Source organism: Nipponia nippon, unplaced genomic scaffold (assembly GCF_047370975.1).
Source record: "Nipponia nippon isolate SJK-2023a ecotype South Korea unplaced genomic scaffold, ASM4737097v1 scaffold_5, whole genome shotgun sequence".
Lineage (NCBI taxonomy): Eukaryota > Metazoa > Chordata > Aves > Pelecaniformes > Threskiornithidae > Nipponia > Nipponia nippon.
In genome coordinates, this window is record NW_028262369.1 from 78,149,952 (window position 1) to 78,166,292 (window position 16,341).

The 16,341-nt window shown below is 37.4% G+C and overlaps 1 protein-coding gene across 1 annotated transcript in view; it reads right to left on the reverse strand.

The window, feature by feature from the left end:
- Window positions 1–16,341, reverse strand: part of MYO3B (myosin IIIB) — a 206,722-nt gene that overhangs the window by 60,136 nt on the left and 130,245 nt on the right. The window contains exons 27-30 of the mRNA XM_087731497.1: window positions 14,969–15,174; window positions 5,889–6,000; window positions 4,789–4,951; window positions 3,988–4,068 (exon numbers count right to left, since the gene is read on the reverse strand). Of these exons, the coding sequence (XP_087587623.1) occupies window positions 3,988–4,068; window positions 4,789–4,951; window positions 5,889–6,000; window positions 14,969–15,174 (562 nt within the window). The remainder of the gene's footprint in view (window positions 1–3,987; window positions 4,069–4,788; window positions 4,952–5,888; window positions 6,001–14,968; window positions 15,175–16,341) is intronic.

A 16,341-nucleotide genomic window follows, 5' to 3' on the forward strand; every position in this document is an offset into this window, starting at 1 on the left:
TAGTTAAACTCAGTCCTGACCAGAGCTGCACAGTATATTCCAGATGGCTAAAGTGGGCCTAATTAAAATGAATTCAGTGATGTCACCTCAGATCTAAGTGAATCGCATGCACCACTCACTTGGCATTTTGGCAATGTCAGTTCACAAATGAAATAACCAGATTAAAATCCTTCCTTAAGTCTTTCGGGACAACAGTCACACTGCATGGAAATACATGCTATCATAACTAGAAAATGTACTTTTATAATTGTATTATCTGTTTTTTAAATTCTAATTAATGCATTATTCTAACACAAAGAAACATTAAATGAGACTTGCATGTGAGGTAAATCAGTGCAGCAACACTTCAGTCAGATGATTCAGTGGATACACACTGATTTGAACCAGCTGTGAATCCGGCAACACAATTTTTAAAAAATCTTTATTTTAACAAAATATTTTTCCTTTCATGTAGATGTAAATCAAAACAATACAAATCCCAATTACAAAGAAATACTTAGAAGTGCAAAGTATTGTTAACTCAAACACTTTACACGAAGTCATTCTTTACAATTCGTCTCTAAGTTAAACATTAGCATTTTCTAACCTTCACAGTTTGGGAAAGTGTGACTGGAAGAAGTAGGAAAGACCTTGTGTACCCTGTGTACCATTTTAGCCATGAGTCTAATAACATCTGTGTATTCTGAGAACTTGTGATGTAGATATGCTGAAGTAGGGTAGCTTTTTCTTCCCCACCTAATTTAAATTCACAAATATTTTGTTTCCTAGCAAGGGTGTTTTTCCCCATCTGAAATAATGACTGTTTTTCATGTAATATAATACACTCAGGAGTTGTATCCTCATGTATATTGTGAGGGTTCTTTTTCTTTTTCTAAGTTTGTTTTTTCTTCCAACATTTCTTCAATGGATAGTGAACTGCTGGGCCCACAGAGATCTCCAGACCACCAGCTCATGTATTTGAAAGGCATCTGTTTATTTTTAAAATGCAAATGCAGCCTACCTCAAAGACTGACTTGCAAGAAATGAACAATCTGAACAAGTCAAGAGGTTTCCAATCAGGAGCTGTGTTCCTCCTTTATATCAGGCTATGATCACTTGCTGTCAAAACCACTTAAACAATATCCTGGAATCTGAATGAAGTCCCCCCACAATTAAAATGAGCAGAATAATCCTGCAAGAATTATTCAGGCAAATCATTTTTCACACAGTTTAAAGTAATGATAAGGTCATTTACAAAAGAAATCAGTGCCTTTGAAATGCTGACTTGTAGACAGAGGACTGCCTGGAGGAGGGCCACAGATAACAGTGAAGACTGGCCTCCTAACACTACCCTCGCAGTCTTTGGAACTGATTCTGATGAAGAGAAGGCCCAATAAGGTTAATACCCCTACTTTGATCTCTGTCAAAGCGTACCAGCAAGAATTAATTTACATTTCAGATGAAAAAGGTTGACAGCATGAAAAGGCATCTTGTTTCTGGTATGTGAATGTGCTGTAATAGATCGGGAATTCTGAAAGGAAGTTCTGAGGAAGCTAAAGGGATAAGCCGAGCGGCTGCTTTTATTGGGAAAGAGATGAAAGGAAAACAAATTTCAATATGCGCTGTTCTGTAGAAACATGTAAGCCAAATGCTTCCTAAATTTCAAGGCCTGCTTGAGTGGGGGGCGGGGAGGGAAAGGAGAGGGAAGTACATATATTTTAATTATATGGTTTTGCTAATGTCTGGATGACAAATGCAAACTATCTATCTCACTGCCTGAAATGGCTCATTTAAAAAAAAAAAAATACAAAGGTGATCATACTCCATTTACTGAAAAGCTGCCTTGAACTACACACTCACATTATAAGATGTGCAGGGAAGGGAGAGATTTGGAGTTGCTTTTGTCTCCATGTCACTAGGCACTTGGACAGTGTAATGTAAACAACAAAAAGACTGTCAGTGTATTTTAAAACCTGGAAAATGGCCACCATTAGCAAGCATGAGCTTTGATTTGAAACACAGAATAATTAGCATGTAGAGAAGAAAAAATGTGCACAAGAATAATTTTCAAATAAGAAGTCCTAGATATGTGTTTCCAAAGGCAGACAGAAATGTGTTCAGGATTATTATTATTATTATTGTACCCCTTCCAATGCAGTGCCAAAGATAGGAGGAGCAGACAGCCTAATTAATACAAAGGTACACTGTGTCACTCTTAACCCTGTAGTCCTAATGCTTATTCACCCAGACTGATCACTGAAACTGTCAAGTGCCAGGTTACAAAAGAAGACAGTGTGTGTGTTGGTGGGAAGAGTGCTAACATCATTCCTCCAGCATTAGGTCCAGAGGGCTCAACAGAAGTGTCCAGATTCAAGGGTATGCGTACACTCCCACTGGCTCTGCTCTGCCATGTTCAACACAGCATGTAAGAGATGGCAGGAAGGAACAATGTTCTGAATCCTTTCCATGTGTGCAAACATCAGAATAGGTCAGTTGCTTTCTCTAAAGAGCTAGTAATGAGCATGCATCTCCTACATACCTAAGAAATCTGGGTGGATAAAACTCTAACGCAAAATGTCCCCTACAGTCTTCAAGTGATACTGCTACACACCAGCTTCCTACTGAACTTGAGATAACTCTCATCTTAAGGAACTGGTAACAGTGGGACAGTGATGGGTCAACTGCTTCACTTCCCTTTTTACAGCAAAAGGCTGTTGTAAGTGAGGAAATCAAAGTCCAGGTATGGCCAAGTGTAATTGTAGCAAATAGTCCAGAAAATAGTTGCAGGGAGTACTTTAAGATCTGCTCTCTGTGCTGCCATGAAAACAATAGAAAATGACAACACAAAGGAGAGGAAGAAAGGGAGAGAGTGCTTATGCAGTCCTTCAGTGCTTGTTGTAATGGGAGAAAAAAATTTCTCCTTAACAATTCTCCATTTAATAGAATATTCTGCATTTGACCCTAGAGCTATAGGTCATGATTCTACATAACAGTATGCATGCAAAGCTATAAATTGTTATTTTATCCTAATGATGCTCTGTTCCTTTCTGTAACTAGACTGGTATTCTGTTTTCTGCTGAAAGTCACAGTGATGCTTAATTTCAGAGTAGCAAACTTAGACAAAAGAAGAACAAATTAATTTACTGGAAATGGCTTGAGAACAAAGAATACTGAGAACACATCTTTTTCAGATTGACTTTAGACTATATAATACAGAAGAGAGAGGGGACAAAGCTTAAGGAATTATAGCACAGGAAGCTGGCAAAATAAAGGTGGTACCTTGGTTTATCTGTAAACACATTTGCTACAACTCATTTTTGATCGGTTACAGTCTTTCAACCTAGGGTTGGACAGGGAAGGTGTATTATACTGCATCATATGGGGGCTGCTTCATATTGGCAGCATCTGAAAACACCATTGAGTTCACGGCACTGGTTCTTAGATTTCTGTGCCATATGGTACCCTGCTCTCTACTAGAGACCTACACAGCCCTATGGGCCTGTTCCTCCAATAATCTCTTTAAAGTTTATTCAAATTCATATTGATATGGCTGCATAGGAGTCTGGCAGAGAGTCAAAAGATTGGCCAAAGCTGGCAAACACAGCAAGCAGTCAAAACAAAAACCTGGCAACCTGCCAAGATCAGGGCTCAACACAGAGAAATGCATGTCCAGTGCCTCCCATCCACACTTTTAGTCAAATCAATCCAGTGCTTCATACCAGCTCTACATACAGTTGAATCATACTGACTGTGCTCAGAAGAATCTTAAAGAATTATCTCAACAGCTTTTAATCAGTATGTTTTGCTTCCATAGAAGTACTTACAAAAAGCCCAAAGTGCGTGATACCTGTCACTGATGTCATTTGATACTGAAGAACAAATGATCAGAAGTAATGTTTTTGATAGCTTTTGTTTGGACTGTATGTATTTCTCTCAGCTATAAACGCTGACACATGAAATCACCCACAGCAAAATAGGTGTTGGCAATTGAAATAATGTTTTAATTACCTGCTTGAATATGTATAGCGGCATCAGTTCTTCTGTTCCTTATTTCCTTGTACTTCCTGCGAGCTTCATATCCTCTCCAGGCTAAAAATACAAAACCATGTGCTGGAAATTACATTTATTTAAGGAAGTGCTAGAGAGTCTACAGAGTCAGAGATGTGCTGAAACTTTCATCCCTCCTGCCGTAACCACTCCAGCCCCCAACCCCAATACCTCTTCCCCACCCACCCAGATGTTGAACTCTGGGTTCACGACTGCAGTATTCACATCCCCACAACTTCAAACACTGCTTCACTCGTCCAAATTTTAATTGTCACCATGTGCTCACTGATGTCCTAACCCAAAAGGCAAAGGTGCACGATCATGTCATCACAAGAACTCCCCTCCTCACACAGCTCCCCAAATTCGATATAAGGAAGCCTGCTAAATTACTGATAATCAGCATCTCAGGCTCACCCCACGATGTACATTATCTGGAATTCTGGTATACATGTGCGGCGGGGGCATGCTACTGCATTTCATTTATGTGCTGCATGCTCGTGTAGACATACCTAACAATATTTTCATTTTGTGCACAGGCATCACATCCAAAATACTAAAATATTTCAATAAAGACATTACCAAATACTAAGATGACACCTTAGAAGTAAATCAATAATATTTGCATCAATTAACTGGAGAGAAAAGCACCTCCGGTTATTTTGATTTCATAATAAACTACTATGAATGAATAAATAATGTACATGCAATTTAACAGCTTGAAATGCAAAGACATTCAATGAAATAGGGAATGTGAACATTTACCTGACTGTATGGTAACAGCACTATTTTCTCTTTTCTCTTTGACTTTCTTGTACCTCCTTGCTCCAAGCCATCCCTTGATATAGGCTTGCATGACCACCACCCTCCCTATAACTTCTCGCAGGAACAAATTTAACTGCTCTATATGGTAATATTTTAGAAAAACCTGAAACGGAAAGAAAAAAACCCAAACGGTATTACATGCAGGCAGTAACATAACCTCTTGTATTCTGCCTTTTCATTGGTCTTACATCAGACTACTTTAGGGCACCATTGCTGACAAAACTGATAAAATACTGGTTGCTGATATAATAGCAACATTGTGAATCAAATATTTGCTCTCAGTGTGCTTGTGGAATTTCACTATTCCAATGATTATAATCACCCCATTGCAAAATAAAACACATATTTACCCCATTTACAAAGCAAATTGGCCAGGGGAATATTTTCAGGTATCAACAACTTTGAAATATAGCCTTTCTTGGCAGTGGGAAGATAAACCCTGGGTTGAATTTGGTTTTAGATATAATATTGTCTAACAGCATTCCACTTGAGGAGGCAAATCCTGTGGGTGCTTACATACACTTTATCTGGGTCTTCAGCAGGAAAACTATCCTTGTTTTTCCTTTGTGCACTGTAAAACAACTCAAGATACGGTATAACATCCTTTTTACAGAAGTCATCCACTCCATTTTAAACCATGAACAAAGGCTCTTGAGAGAGCCAGAAGGATCTCACCTGAAACTCCACAAATGGATACCGTACTAATCAGGCTCACAGGATGGGCCAGGGTCTGAAGTTTCAGTCATGCCATGATTAAGAGAAGCAGAAACTTCAGTGAGGCACTACCACAGCAGGCACTGACAGATGCACTGTCCTTATCAAGGCAGCCACGTGCAGAATGCACTTTGGGGAGGTACCCAGTGCACCCCTCCTCTTGCAGCACTAACTCAGCTGGCTTGGGAGGGCACCTCTGTAACCTGGGGGGCTAACTGGAGCAAATTCCTTGCTCTTTTGTTCATTAACGCAGTACTTTCCAAATCACTATTAGACATGTTTTGCTAAAAGGATACTACCCTTGAGAAAATGTTAGCACCCTCTACCTTGGTTTTCCCGAGAATCCAGTTGTCTAGTTTAGATTTCTCCAAAATGGTAAGACAGTTTTCTCTGCTACCAAGGGGAGCCTCGTGTGCCTTGAATGCAAGGTAATAATACCTGCAAAACCAAATGAGAAAGAAAGAATTGACTTGACAATCAATATGTGCTTTCAGTGTTCTTCTCTAGCTCAGAGCTGCATCTCTAGAACTCACAGGCCAAATTCTCCCTTATACTCAGTCCTCTTCATAAATCATGACACAGCTGTCATGAACAGATATTTGAGCATATACATGACTTCGGAAAATAAGTGGTACCATAGTGGTGACAAGAATTTGCTGCATTCTAGAAATCCCCAGTTGGTGTAATCATCCATAAAGGCCTTTCACAAACCAATGTAACTTAGGAAACACCCAAGGTTGCTCTGGATTTTTCAGGCAAATGAATAAATGACAAGAAGAAGGAAAAGTGCTAGAAATCAGACTAATAGAAAGGAAGGGAAAACTAAGACCTTTTGCATAACGTGTAAAATAAGTATGCCATCTACAGAGCTGCATAACATACTTTGGCACAGTTACATCTCACTGCAAGTCTGGAAGTTCTGTTGAATAACACAATGGGCCTTTACAGATTTCTGAGCGGGAGAAAAGTCAAATACTAGCACCAAAGAAAGAGAAAAGCACCATAAGTAAGTTATTCATGACCTGATGCCTGTTTCTTATGAGAAATGCCAAAAGAGGCATTTCAGAATCTTTCAATATTTTAGTTAACGGTATCGGTCATTTTTCACAAAGAAATATAAATGGCCTTGACATTCTTTGGGAAGCACAAATCCACATAAGTCACCCAAGGCTCTTGAGCTTGTTCCCATCAATGGAACTCAGGGGAGCTTCCCATTTTCAGTATGCCTAATAGAAAGACTGAGGATTCTCAATCAATGAAGATAAAGGTCAGCACTAGGAAGGTAGGCAGTACAATGATACAGTGATACCAACTGATTATTGAAGCTGAAAAGCTGCCACTGTCTGTGAAGAATAAAGATTAGTTTACAGTAAAAACAACTCTCATATCAATCTTAATTTACAGACAGCAAGATGCTCAGATTGCATGAATACCCACCTGTGTTTCACACCTCCAAAAGAGGTCATATATATGCATAATTAAAACAATTGGCATTGCTATCATATTGGCAAGGATTTTATCAGTGTTGATGGTTAAACAGAACTAGCAGCTATTTTAAAGAAAAAACAAGTGAATTACTCCTCATATGAATGTAATAATTTTCTCTACTCACAAGGATTTCTGTGGTTATGATTAGGTTTGTAAGTCATTAGGCGTAATGTCTTTTCTCTGTTTGATTGGGATAAACAATTAATTGGAATGATTATGATCAATTTTAGTGGCCTTTGGAGCAGGCCCATACTAAACAACATTTGACTTTTCTTTTGTACACGTTCCCTTGCAAAGCACAGCCCCTAACAATTATGTGAAAAAACATTACTGTGCAAATAGTTAATGAAAAAGGGATGCAAACATGTTTGCCACCATGCATTAATGAAGAATGGTTTTATAGTATTTAAGTAACCCTACTCGCAATCAACTATGTCAAGTAACAGCAAGAACATGTGCCAGTTTGCAAATTTAAGGTTATTTTAGCACAAGTACCCTGTTAGATGGTAGCAACTGCCACCTCAGCTCTCATTTACGAACCGCCATGTGTTGTCTTGGTCTTTATTAAGTTATGCTTCTACGGGTGCTACTCTATTTACATTGTGTTTGAGAGGAACCAGCAGGTTGAGCAAACCATTCTCCTAATTATTAGCATGGGGAAGAGCCATCAGATGTTCTTTAAAACATAAAGAGAAGAATCTGACCGGTGAACCTCAAAGACAGATTCCTCTGTAGCCATACAGAGGCAAGAAAATATCCCACCTCATACTGAAGAAAATATGGAGAAGCAATTAAAAAGAATGGAATAGGGTAAGACGACTTTTTTTTTTTCATCAGGAGATTGTGATTTTCAAATATTAGCTCCAGTTAATCTCTAGATATTAGCTCCAGTTGTCACAAGAAAGAGAAAAGAACCACTAAAATAGTCAATAAAGATCAAAGGGGAACAAAATGACATCCGAAGGCAGAAGCACTGGAATCAGTCCTGGACCAGAGACACAGATATTCACCAACTGGAGACATTGCCCACTCTGAATAATGATAGGAGATTATGTATTGCTGAGTTATTTTTAACGCAGTGACTTTCTCAACAACACGATATTGCAAATTCTTTGGCCAAGTCTTTCAAAACACTAAGAGTCATGCCATTTAGTAGGTATGGAGAAACATGGTATATTTAAAAGGAAAAAAGTACATTTCCTCCACCTTAGTACTGAACTTAATGATGCTGGTTTTCACAAGACAAACGGTATTATGAGTCGCACTAATAAAACTCAGATTTAAAATATACATATCACAAACGATTTGTGACAGCATGCAATTTCAACAGATACTTGATAGATACCTGAGGGAAGTTGCACTAATAGTAAATTGCTGTTTGCTTCAAAAGCCAGTTCAGGTAGCCTTGTTATTTACACATGTATGTGACTTAAGCAATTCCTTTCCTTAGAAGGAAGGAAGGATTTGAGTGATAATATCAGTTTTATGGTTATTCATACCTCTTTTAAAGCATGTTGTAGTTGGGAATTTTAAAACCACAAAGCAGTTTTTAGATAGCACTGATGCAATAAAATAGTCAAGGGGGATCTCATAATTTTTGAATCTTACTATCTTATCAATGACATTCTAATTACTGAGAAGTTGACTTCTTATTTGTGACAAATACCTGACTAAAAAGTATTTTTGAGCTATTAAATTTACACGCCTGACTATACCGATTTTTTTATGACAAACTTCAATATCTTTCACATGTGGTACCCTCTCCATTAGCTCTCTTTCATGATCTAGAATGTAGTTGCTTTTGATACTTAGAAAAAAAACATAAACAAAAAAATGTCCATTTTTCTTATCAAATCTTGTTTTAACGAATGTTTTTATAAATTTAAATTTATCTGTCTTCTAAGAAAGCAAGCCATTCAGAATGACAGTAACTTTACAAACCATGGGAGTAACTTCAGTTTCTGTATGTAAACATATTGTCTCCCAATATTTCATAAAAACTCCCTCTAAATGGTGTTTTTCCAAATGTTTTGATTGATCCAACCACTGCACAGAAGACTCCTGTAACTCGTTAAACAGCCTGGAATATCAGATTTTCAACATCAGGTCTTTCTCTTCCTTTTCAGTTACGTCATCAAAAATAAGGCAGAAATTACTCTACCCATCAGAAATAAGGTCTAGCAATATGAGACTAGCAAATTCTCTTTGATTATTTCTCCTCCAGAACCGCTTTTGGAGTTTGCATTCTGCACAGTAAAAGGTCTCTAGATTAGTGTTCCAAAGCCCAAATCCATGTATTTTTTTAAGCAAACACTTTGTTTTCTATCTGGTGCCTGTTTTCATGACTGAATCACATAGCTAGAGATGCACAAGTAGTTTGAATTGATGTGCTCGGGATAACTGTATGGCAGCACAGCATGTGCCACATAGGGTCATCCAATTATTTTATCTAATCTAAAATCTTTGTACACCAATGGACCATATGGAATATTTTGGAGGAAGGTAAAATATTTCACCTTAATGTATCTGGTAAAAGCGTGCAAATATTGTACATGGTAAAACAGTAGAGAAAACATCTGGGAATGCACCCAAAACTTTGGGGTATGTGCAACTATAACTGTTTGTTTTGATTTATTGGCCTAATTTCATCTCTACCATACTTAACGTAAATCTACTGTACAGAGATCACAGAGTGACCTTTATTTACAACATTTCACCAAGAGAAGAAACCAGATACTTAATTTCAGAAAAAGAATCACATTTGCTTCCAGATGAGATGAAAATTTCACAACTCTACTTTTTCATTTTCATATTTGCATTTTTTATTCCAGCAGAAAATGCAGTAGTCTGGAATATTTCAGTGCTCTTCTATGTTAAGCCAATACTTTTATTTCTATTTTTAAAAATAAAGTTTATGGTCCTTCATATGTTGTTCCATAAACATGCACATATTTGTGCAAAAATATGTTATTTTCTTGGGTTATACATCCTGCTTGAAAATTTCCTACACGTGACACACATTCATCTACATGTTTCCTAAATGTACTTCACTAATCACATTCTCATTAGCAGTAAGACTAAGTAAGAGAAAAGCAATTTCCCCTCAGAAGAACTCATTTCTCAGAGCTGATGAAACTCTAGATTTATGAATTTCTTAAACAGTGGTTCTTACACTGCACTACAAACTATCCTTCATGTACATGAATAGTATTTCAGACAAAACATACATTAAAATGGGATTAACTGTACTTAGTAGTCATTAGGCATAAACCATAATTTTTTAAAAGTTTAATTTATCCCCAGATCAACCATTGCAAAGCTAGGACATGCAGAGTTAAGGTTAAACGTTAAAGACATCCAAGTATGCTAAGATATGGAAAACTTCAGAACGATGCTATGCATTAACTATCTGATTATGGCCAAGGCATTTTAGTGTTGGTGGTTTTAGATTAGATAAACTGATTGTAAACAAATGGTTCAATTTCTCTCCCCTCCTTAAAGGGTGAACTGTGGAACTGTTCAATAAATAGTATTTAAACAGCACCATTAGCTACTATACTAGTGTCTCTTACTAAAGTTCTCTTCACATTCCAGACTTAAAGGCAGCATCAATTCTAAACAATTAACTCAAAAAAGTAATGATTAACCCTTTTTCTCTTTAAAACAAATCTTTCTACCAAAATACATGGGCCTGAGGTGGAGAATGGATAATGAAAAGCACGAGGTGCAAGAGGGCAAAATCCCTTTCTAGCCAAACCCCCAGCAATAGTAGGGAGATTCTCAACATTCCAGAAGACGTTTGTTCCTTCTCAGCCCTGGAGTTGGAAAGTTTAAAAACCCCATGTTTTTAGCACTGAAAGAGCTGTTAAATAACTTTCAAAAATTCCTAACTTGTATTGGTTGTATCTCACCTCTTTCAGAAACTGTCACATCTGAATTCATACAACTATTCATTACATTTGACCTCTATATTGAGAGTACGAATGAAAAAATGTAAATGAAAAATGAAAAAACATCTCAGATGCTCTTTACATTCAGTAACAGATAACTAACACTTAGGCTGTAAATCATCAGATAAACATAGAATCACTGAAATACTCTCAGAAAGGCATGATTTGGTCCAATCTGCATATACAATTCCTAAGGGGTTAGCAGACTTTTCACTCCTAGAAGTTTCCTATCTTCTCCATCCTGCAACCATTACCAGTGTTCTGTGAATGACAAGAGTCTAGAAAGTGTATGTGGAAGGTACAGTAGTTTACCATATTTCAAGTGTACAGGAACATTTTATAGATCTGGTGAAATCTTAAAGCCACTGAAACAAATAACAGACATTTCCATGGGTAATAGTAAAATCAAAATATGGGTGATGTTACAATTTCGTTTCCAGAAATCACTTAGGGATTTTGGTACAGTGCAGACTCAGTGTTAAAACTAAGTTTGCATTAAAAATGCATAATTTTAAAAGCAAGCATTTCTTTTCTCTGTAGCAAACCTGTTGACTTTAATTTAATTCAGTTCTTCCCTGATTTTGAATAACAAACAAGTCTGCCACCACTGAATTTTTGGGGTTAGAAGAAAGCATGTACCGAGGTAACATGTTTTACAGGATTTTGCAATATTTGACTAGTTTTTATTCCTAGCTCCACTCAACACGGAATATTACTCATTAAGGTCAAGGAGGCTTTATATGGTCATGAGAAATGTAACACTGATGGTCCAGAGACTGTGTGTACCAGGTGTACCAACAGTGACCTTATGCAAATTTGCACTGTGAGACTGAAAAAGCAGAACCAACCTCACTGGGATCACTGTTACAGTAATAACACTAGTACTGCCATGAGCATATGATCTGAGTAACGTCATCTGGCTACTGTGGAGTAGGTAGCACTTATAGGAAAACTGTATCCTGCATCCTAATACAGGATAAAGAACTTGAATGCGGAACGTAAACGGGCAGAGAAGAAGAAAAAAGGCAATCGTTAAATGAAACTTGAACAAAACTTCTCAGTACATTCCTATGTGCTTATGAGGCACTTCAAGCATGACAGCATTTAGCACCATTAGACTCTCAAGTCCCTTGTCTTTCAACCCACGGTACAGTATGTGCCACATTACACAAAAGGTGTATACAGCTGGAGGATATGTGGTGAGGACACACCTCCATACCACATCATGTCATGTGAAGCTCCAGGGGCCTGGGCACTCTGATATAGCAAGGAGCGTTCCATCCAGTGGGACTTTCAGTGCAGGTCCCTGCTAGAAAGCACACCTCCCTTCGCTGCTGTGCAAGGCATGGTCACTATGCAGCCCCACAAGCCAGGCACACTTGATTGCCTGATCAGGTTAATGACCTGTGTCTGAAACCTGGGATTCCAGCCTGAGAAAGGGGCCATGCTGCTTCACAGCAAACACATGAGACAGATACAAGATGGCATGGGGTGCGAGACAAGGCCAACAGAGACGAAGTGCCTAAGACTTGACAGGTCTACAGTGTTTACAGAGGCTGCAGATCCCATTTTCCTACTTTAAGTAAAAGAATATGTATATTTATATACATAAACCAGATGGTTGTATACTTGGCTGAAGAAACATTGTGCGAATGAGTTACAATTAAGTCCTCTCCTCACCATCTGTTTTTTAACCCAATAAACTACCTCCGGCTTTGCAACACTGAAATAATCTGTTCTACATGAAAACAGAAGACAGTAAAGAGTAACATTAGACAGAGCTTTATCTTTTGTTTACCTCCCACATGATAAACCCTGAATGGTTCTGTTCCCTGCCTTTGATTGTTTTGTCCTCATATTTCCTGCTAAGAGTTTACAAAACAGCATTATTGAACAGGCAGATAAGAAGCACACCTATTTGTTTAATAACATCAAGGGAGAAAAAGTGCTGGCTCATCCATTTTGTTGTTCAGTTGCTCAAAAGGATCAAAATACCAATTAACTTGCTGGCTTAGAAAATCTTTGATATCCTCACATTTACTGACATTTTGAAACTCTTGTTCATACTTGCCTAATGTCTTTTTGATTATGAACAAAGAAGTGCCAATCTGTTTAGCATTTGACCTGTTTTCTCAAACATTTTTATGTATTCAACTACTTAGTTCCTAAAAACACTTGACTAGTCATGGCTGTAAGCTGAAGAAAAATGTTTCCTGTTCCATTGATAGCTTTTTAAAGCATTGCTCTTTTTTTTTTTTCAAGAGCAAAACAGACTAGAATTTGTTTAAAAATAAAGCATGAACTGAACAAAGGAGCAAGAACATCTCCTCTCCCACCCCCTGTTTATATTCTGAACTCAGGAAGTCTTCTATGCTGTTGGGCAAATTGCTAAATCTTGCCCCCATTTCCCTTGTCGTGTTGACTCTCTTTCTTGAAAGAATTACATCAAGTTGGACTAAAAACTTGGGGAGTATCTGACAAGATGTTAACCACAACTTGCTCTTATCTGCAGGAATGGAAAGCTACAGTCAGTGCTGCTTTTATTACGATTACTTTTCAAGGTTGTACTCAAATTTAGTCCACTTGTGAATGAAAAGAATCTACTGATAAGAGGAGGCCTAATTTCATCTCAATTTACACTAATTTCGGTGGAGTTAATCTTAGTTCATTTATGTGTAAATTGGATAAAATATAAGGTTAATAATTCTGCCTTCAGCCTCTTCAGGATGTTGCAAAGATGTGTTAGTGATCACAAAAATTAATGTCTTTGTTAAACCTGCTTTAGAATGGTGTGACCTTACTACAATTAGTCATGTAACACAAAAAAAAGTTGGGGGAGATCATGTCTGAAAATGAAATTGCTTTGATGGACAAATGAACACATTAGTTATCCTTCCTGGGATATACATCTCTAGTGTTTTCCTATTACATATAATGAATATGGCATACAAATATATTATAAAGCAGAAAATTTCATGATTTTTCAGAATGACTTGATTAAGCTATGGTTTATCGTTCAACATCTCTCAGAGCAAGGACCACAGATTTCCAAGCCCAAATGACTGATTTACACACGTAAATTTACCTGATCTCTGGGTTTTAGAAAGGCCTGTGGAACTGTTCACGTCTCTTCTTTCTCAACAACATAATCAGCTCCTTCCCTCTAGCATGATATGAACGACTTGCTTTCAGTAGATTCATTAACCCTATATTGTCTGGATAAGCAACCTCCAGTTCAGAAAATATCACTAAATGTTTGATTTAGGCATTCAATACTTGTTCCTACTGTTGAGTAGTTGATTGCTTAACAGTACTCCTTCTGTTCCATTATTGAATTATCAATCCTACAGACTGGAAAACAGTAAATACTACACAAAAACATATTTTACATCTAGAGGAAACCATAATGATCATATAAACATATTGTCATCATAAAGACAACAGCATTTCCTGAACCAAATTTATAACTTTTTGAGATTGAGAATAGTATTAAAGCCAGTAAGAGTAGCCATGACAAGGGTTCAGGTGAACAGAGATCTGGTTATAATTCATGATAACTCCAAGATAAATGACTACAAGGCTACAAAGCTATTATGAGGAATATTTCTAAATCTAAAGCTTTTATATCAGTTCAGTCTTAAGCATATGCACATTCTTCATATGATGGCAGAGATCACTGACCTTCCAAATCCTTGTATTATCTGAACATGATGCATAATTTCCACTTGTTGCTTCTACTGAGGGAACCACGGGGACAGGCTTGCTACTGAATACTAAGTGCTCACTGCTGGTGTCACATTGACTTTTCTCCATCTCTTGTAGTCTTTACCTCTGATAGTCACTGCTCCCACTGGAGCATCAGATCATACATGTACAAACCAATGTTTGTAGAACTTTCTGTACTTAAACATAGAATATATTTTATTGAATGGAGTTTTAAAACAACAGCCATGTTATAGGAGTCTTACCTTTTCACAAACTCTTCAAAGAGGATGCGATGAGAATACCCTTTTTGACGTATTTTGACAGTTTCCAGAATTCCAGTGTATCGTAGCTGCAGTAGAACTCTCTCATGAGAAAATGTCAGTGCTTCTCTATCATCATTAGGTTTAATGCACCGGATAAAGTGAGGCTGTCCAACAACCATTTTGGATAAAAGATCCATGAGGGAATACTAGTGAGAAAAGTAAGAGAGATGCACACGCTTGACAAAAAACTGCAATGCAACTACTTAAGCAGGAGATAAGTATTTGTAAGATGTATGTAATGCTTGATTCTATTTTAATCTGTGATGTTAATCTGCATTGACGTTTTATTAATTTTTAAGCTTTTGGCTAAAACCCAGAACCTATTAAAAGTTTTCAATTGTAAAAAAAAATTATTATTCTAGTTCTTATTTCTTACGTCTGACACCTTTCTCTTCGTCTCTCCTTATACCACATTTTTGTATTTGAAGAAGGCCCATATTAAAAAAAAAAATATTGAAAAATGTCCTAACTATAATTCTACTGTAGGCACATTTGACCAATCAAATATCCCCAACAGAAGAACAAACTTTACTGTGAAACAACCAACCACAGAAATTCACAGAAAATCATGGGGAAAGGGTTGCAAGAAGTCATCAGTTCAGTCCTCTGCCCAAAGAGAACACCAGATGTAACTGTACCATTTCAGGCACATTTCTGTTTAATCCATTTTTCAGAATCACTGAGGATATAGACTGCACAATCTCCTTGGACAATCTATTGAAGCGCTACAATATCACGACTATTCATAATGTTCTTAACATCTAACCTAAATCTTCCTGCTGAAACGTAGGCCCATTACCTCTTTTCCTATCCACCCCGGACATGGAAAACAATTAATTCCATTGCATTTTACACTAAAATGAAAAATGTGTGATGAGATCATATATATCTGCTTTTCCAATGACTCCTCTGAATACTGATACTTCTGCTCCATCCTCACCTCATTAACCCACTGTACGATAAGTATTTGTTGCAAATGCACTCAAGCTCAAAATCACATACAATTCCAAGCTGACTGTGGTCACTTTGCTGTAGGCTGCATCCATATTATGGTGTACTTTCACAATCACTCCCCACTCCGCATTTTTTTTTTACAGTTCCTCCACAGGTGACACCTGCATAGTTCTTTGCAAGAGCACTCTAAATCCACACTTGTATTATTAGACAAGTCTGAATGTGTGTCCTTGTACCCTGCACACTGAGGCAACATCTGGGTAGAATCATAGAATCAGAATCGTCAAGGTTGGAAAAGACCCTTAAGATCATCGAGTCCAACCGTCAACATATCACTGCCAAGTCCATCTATACCATGT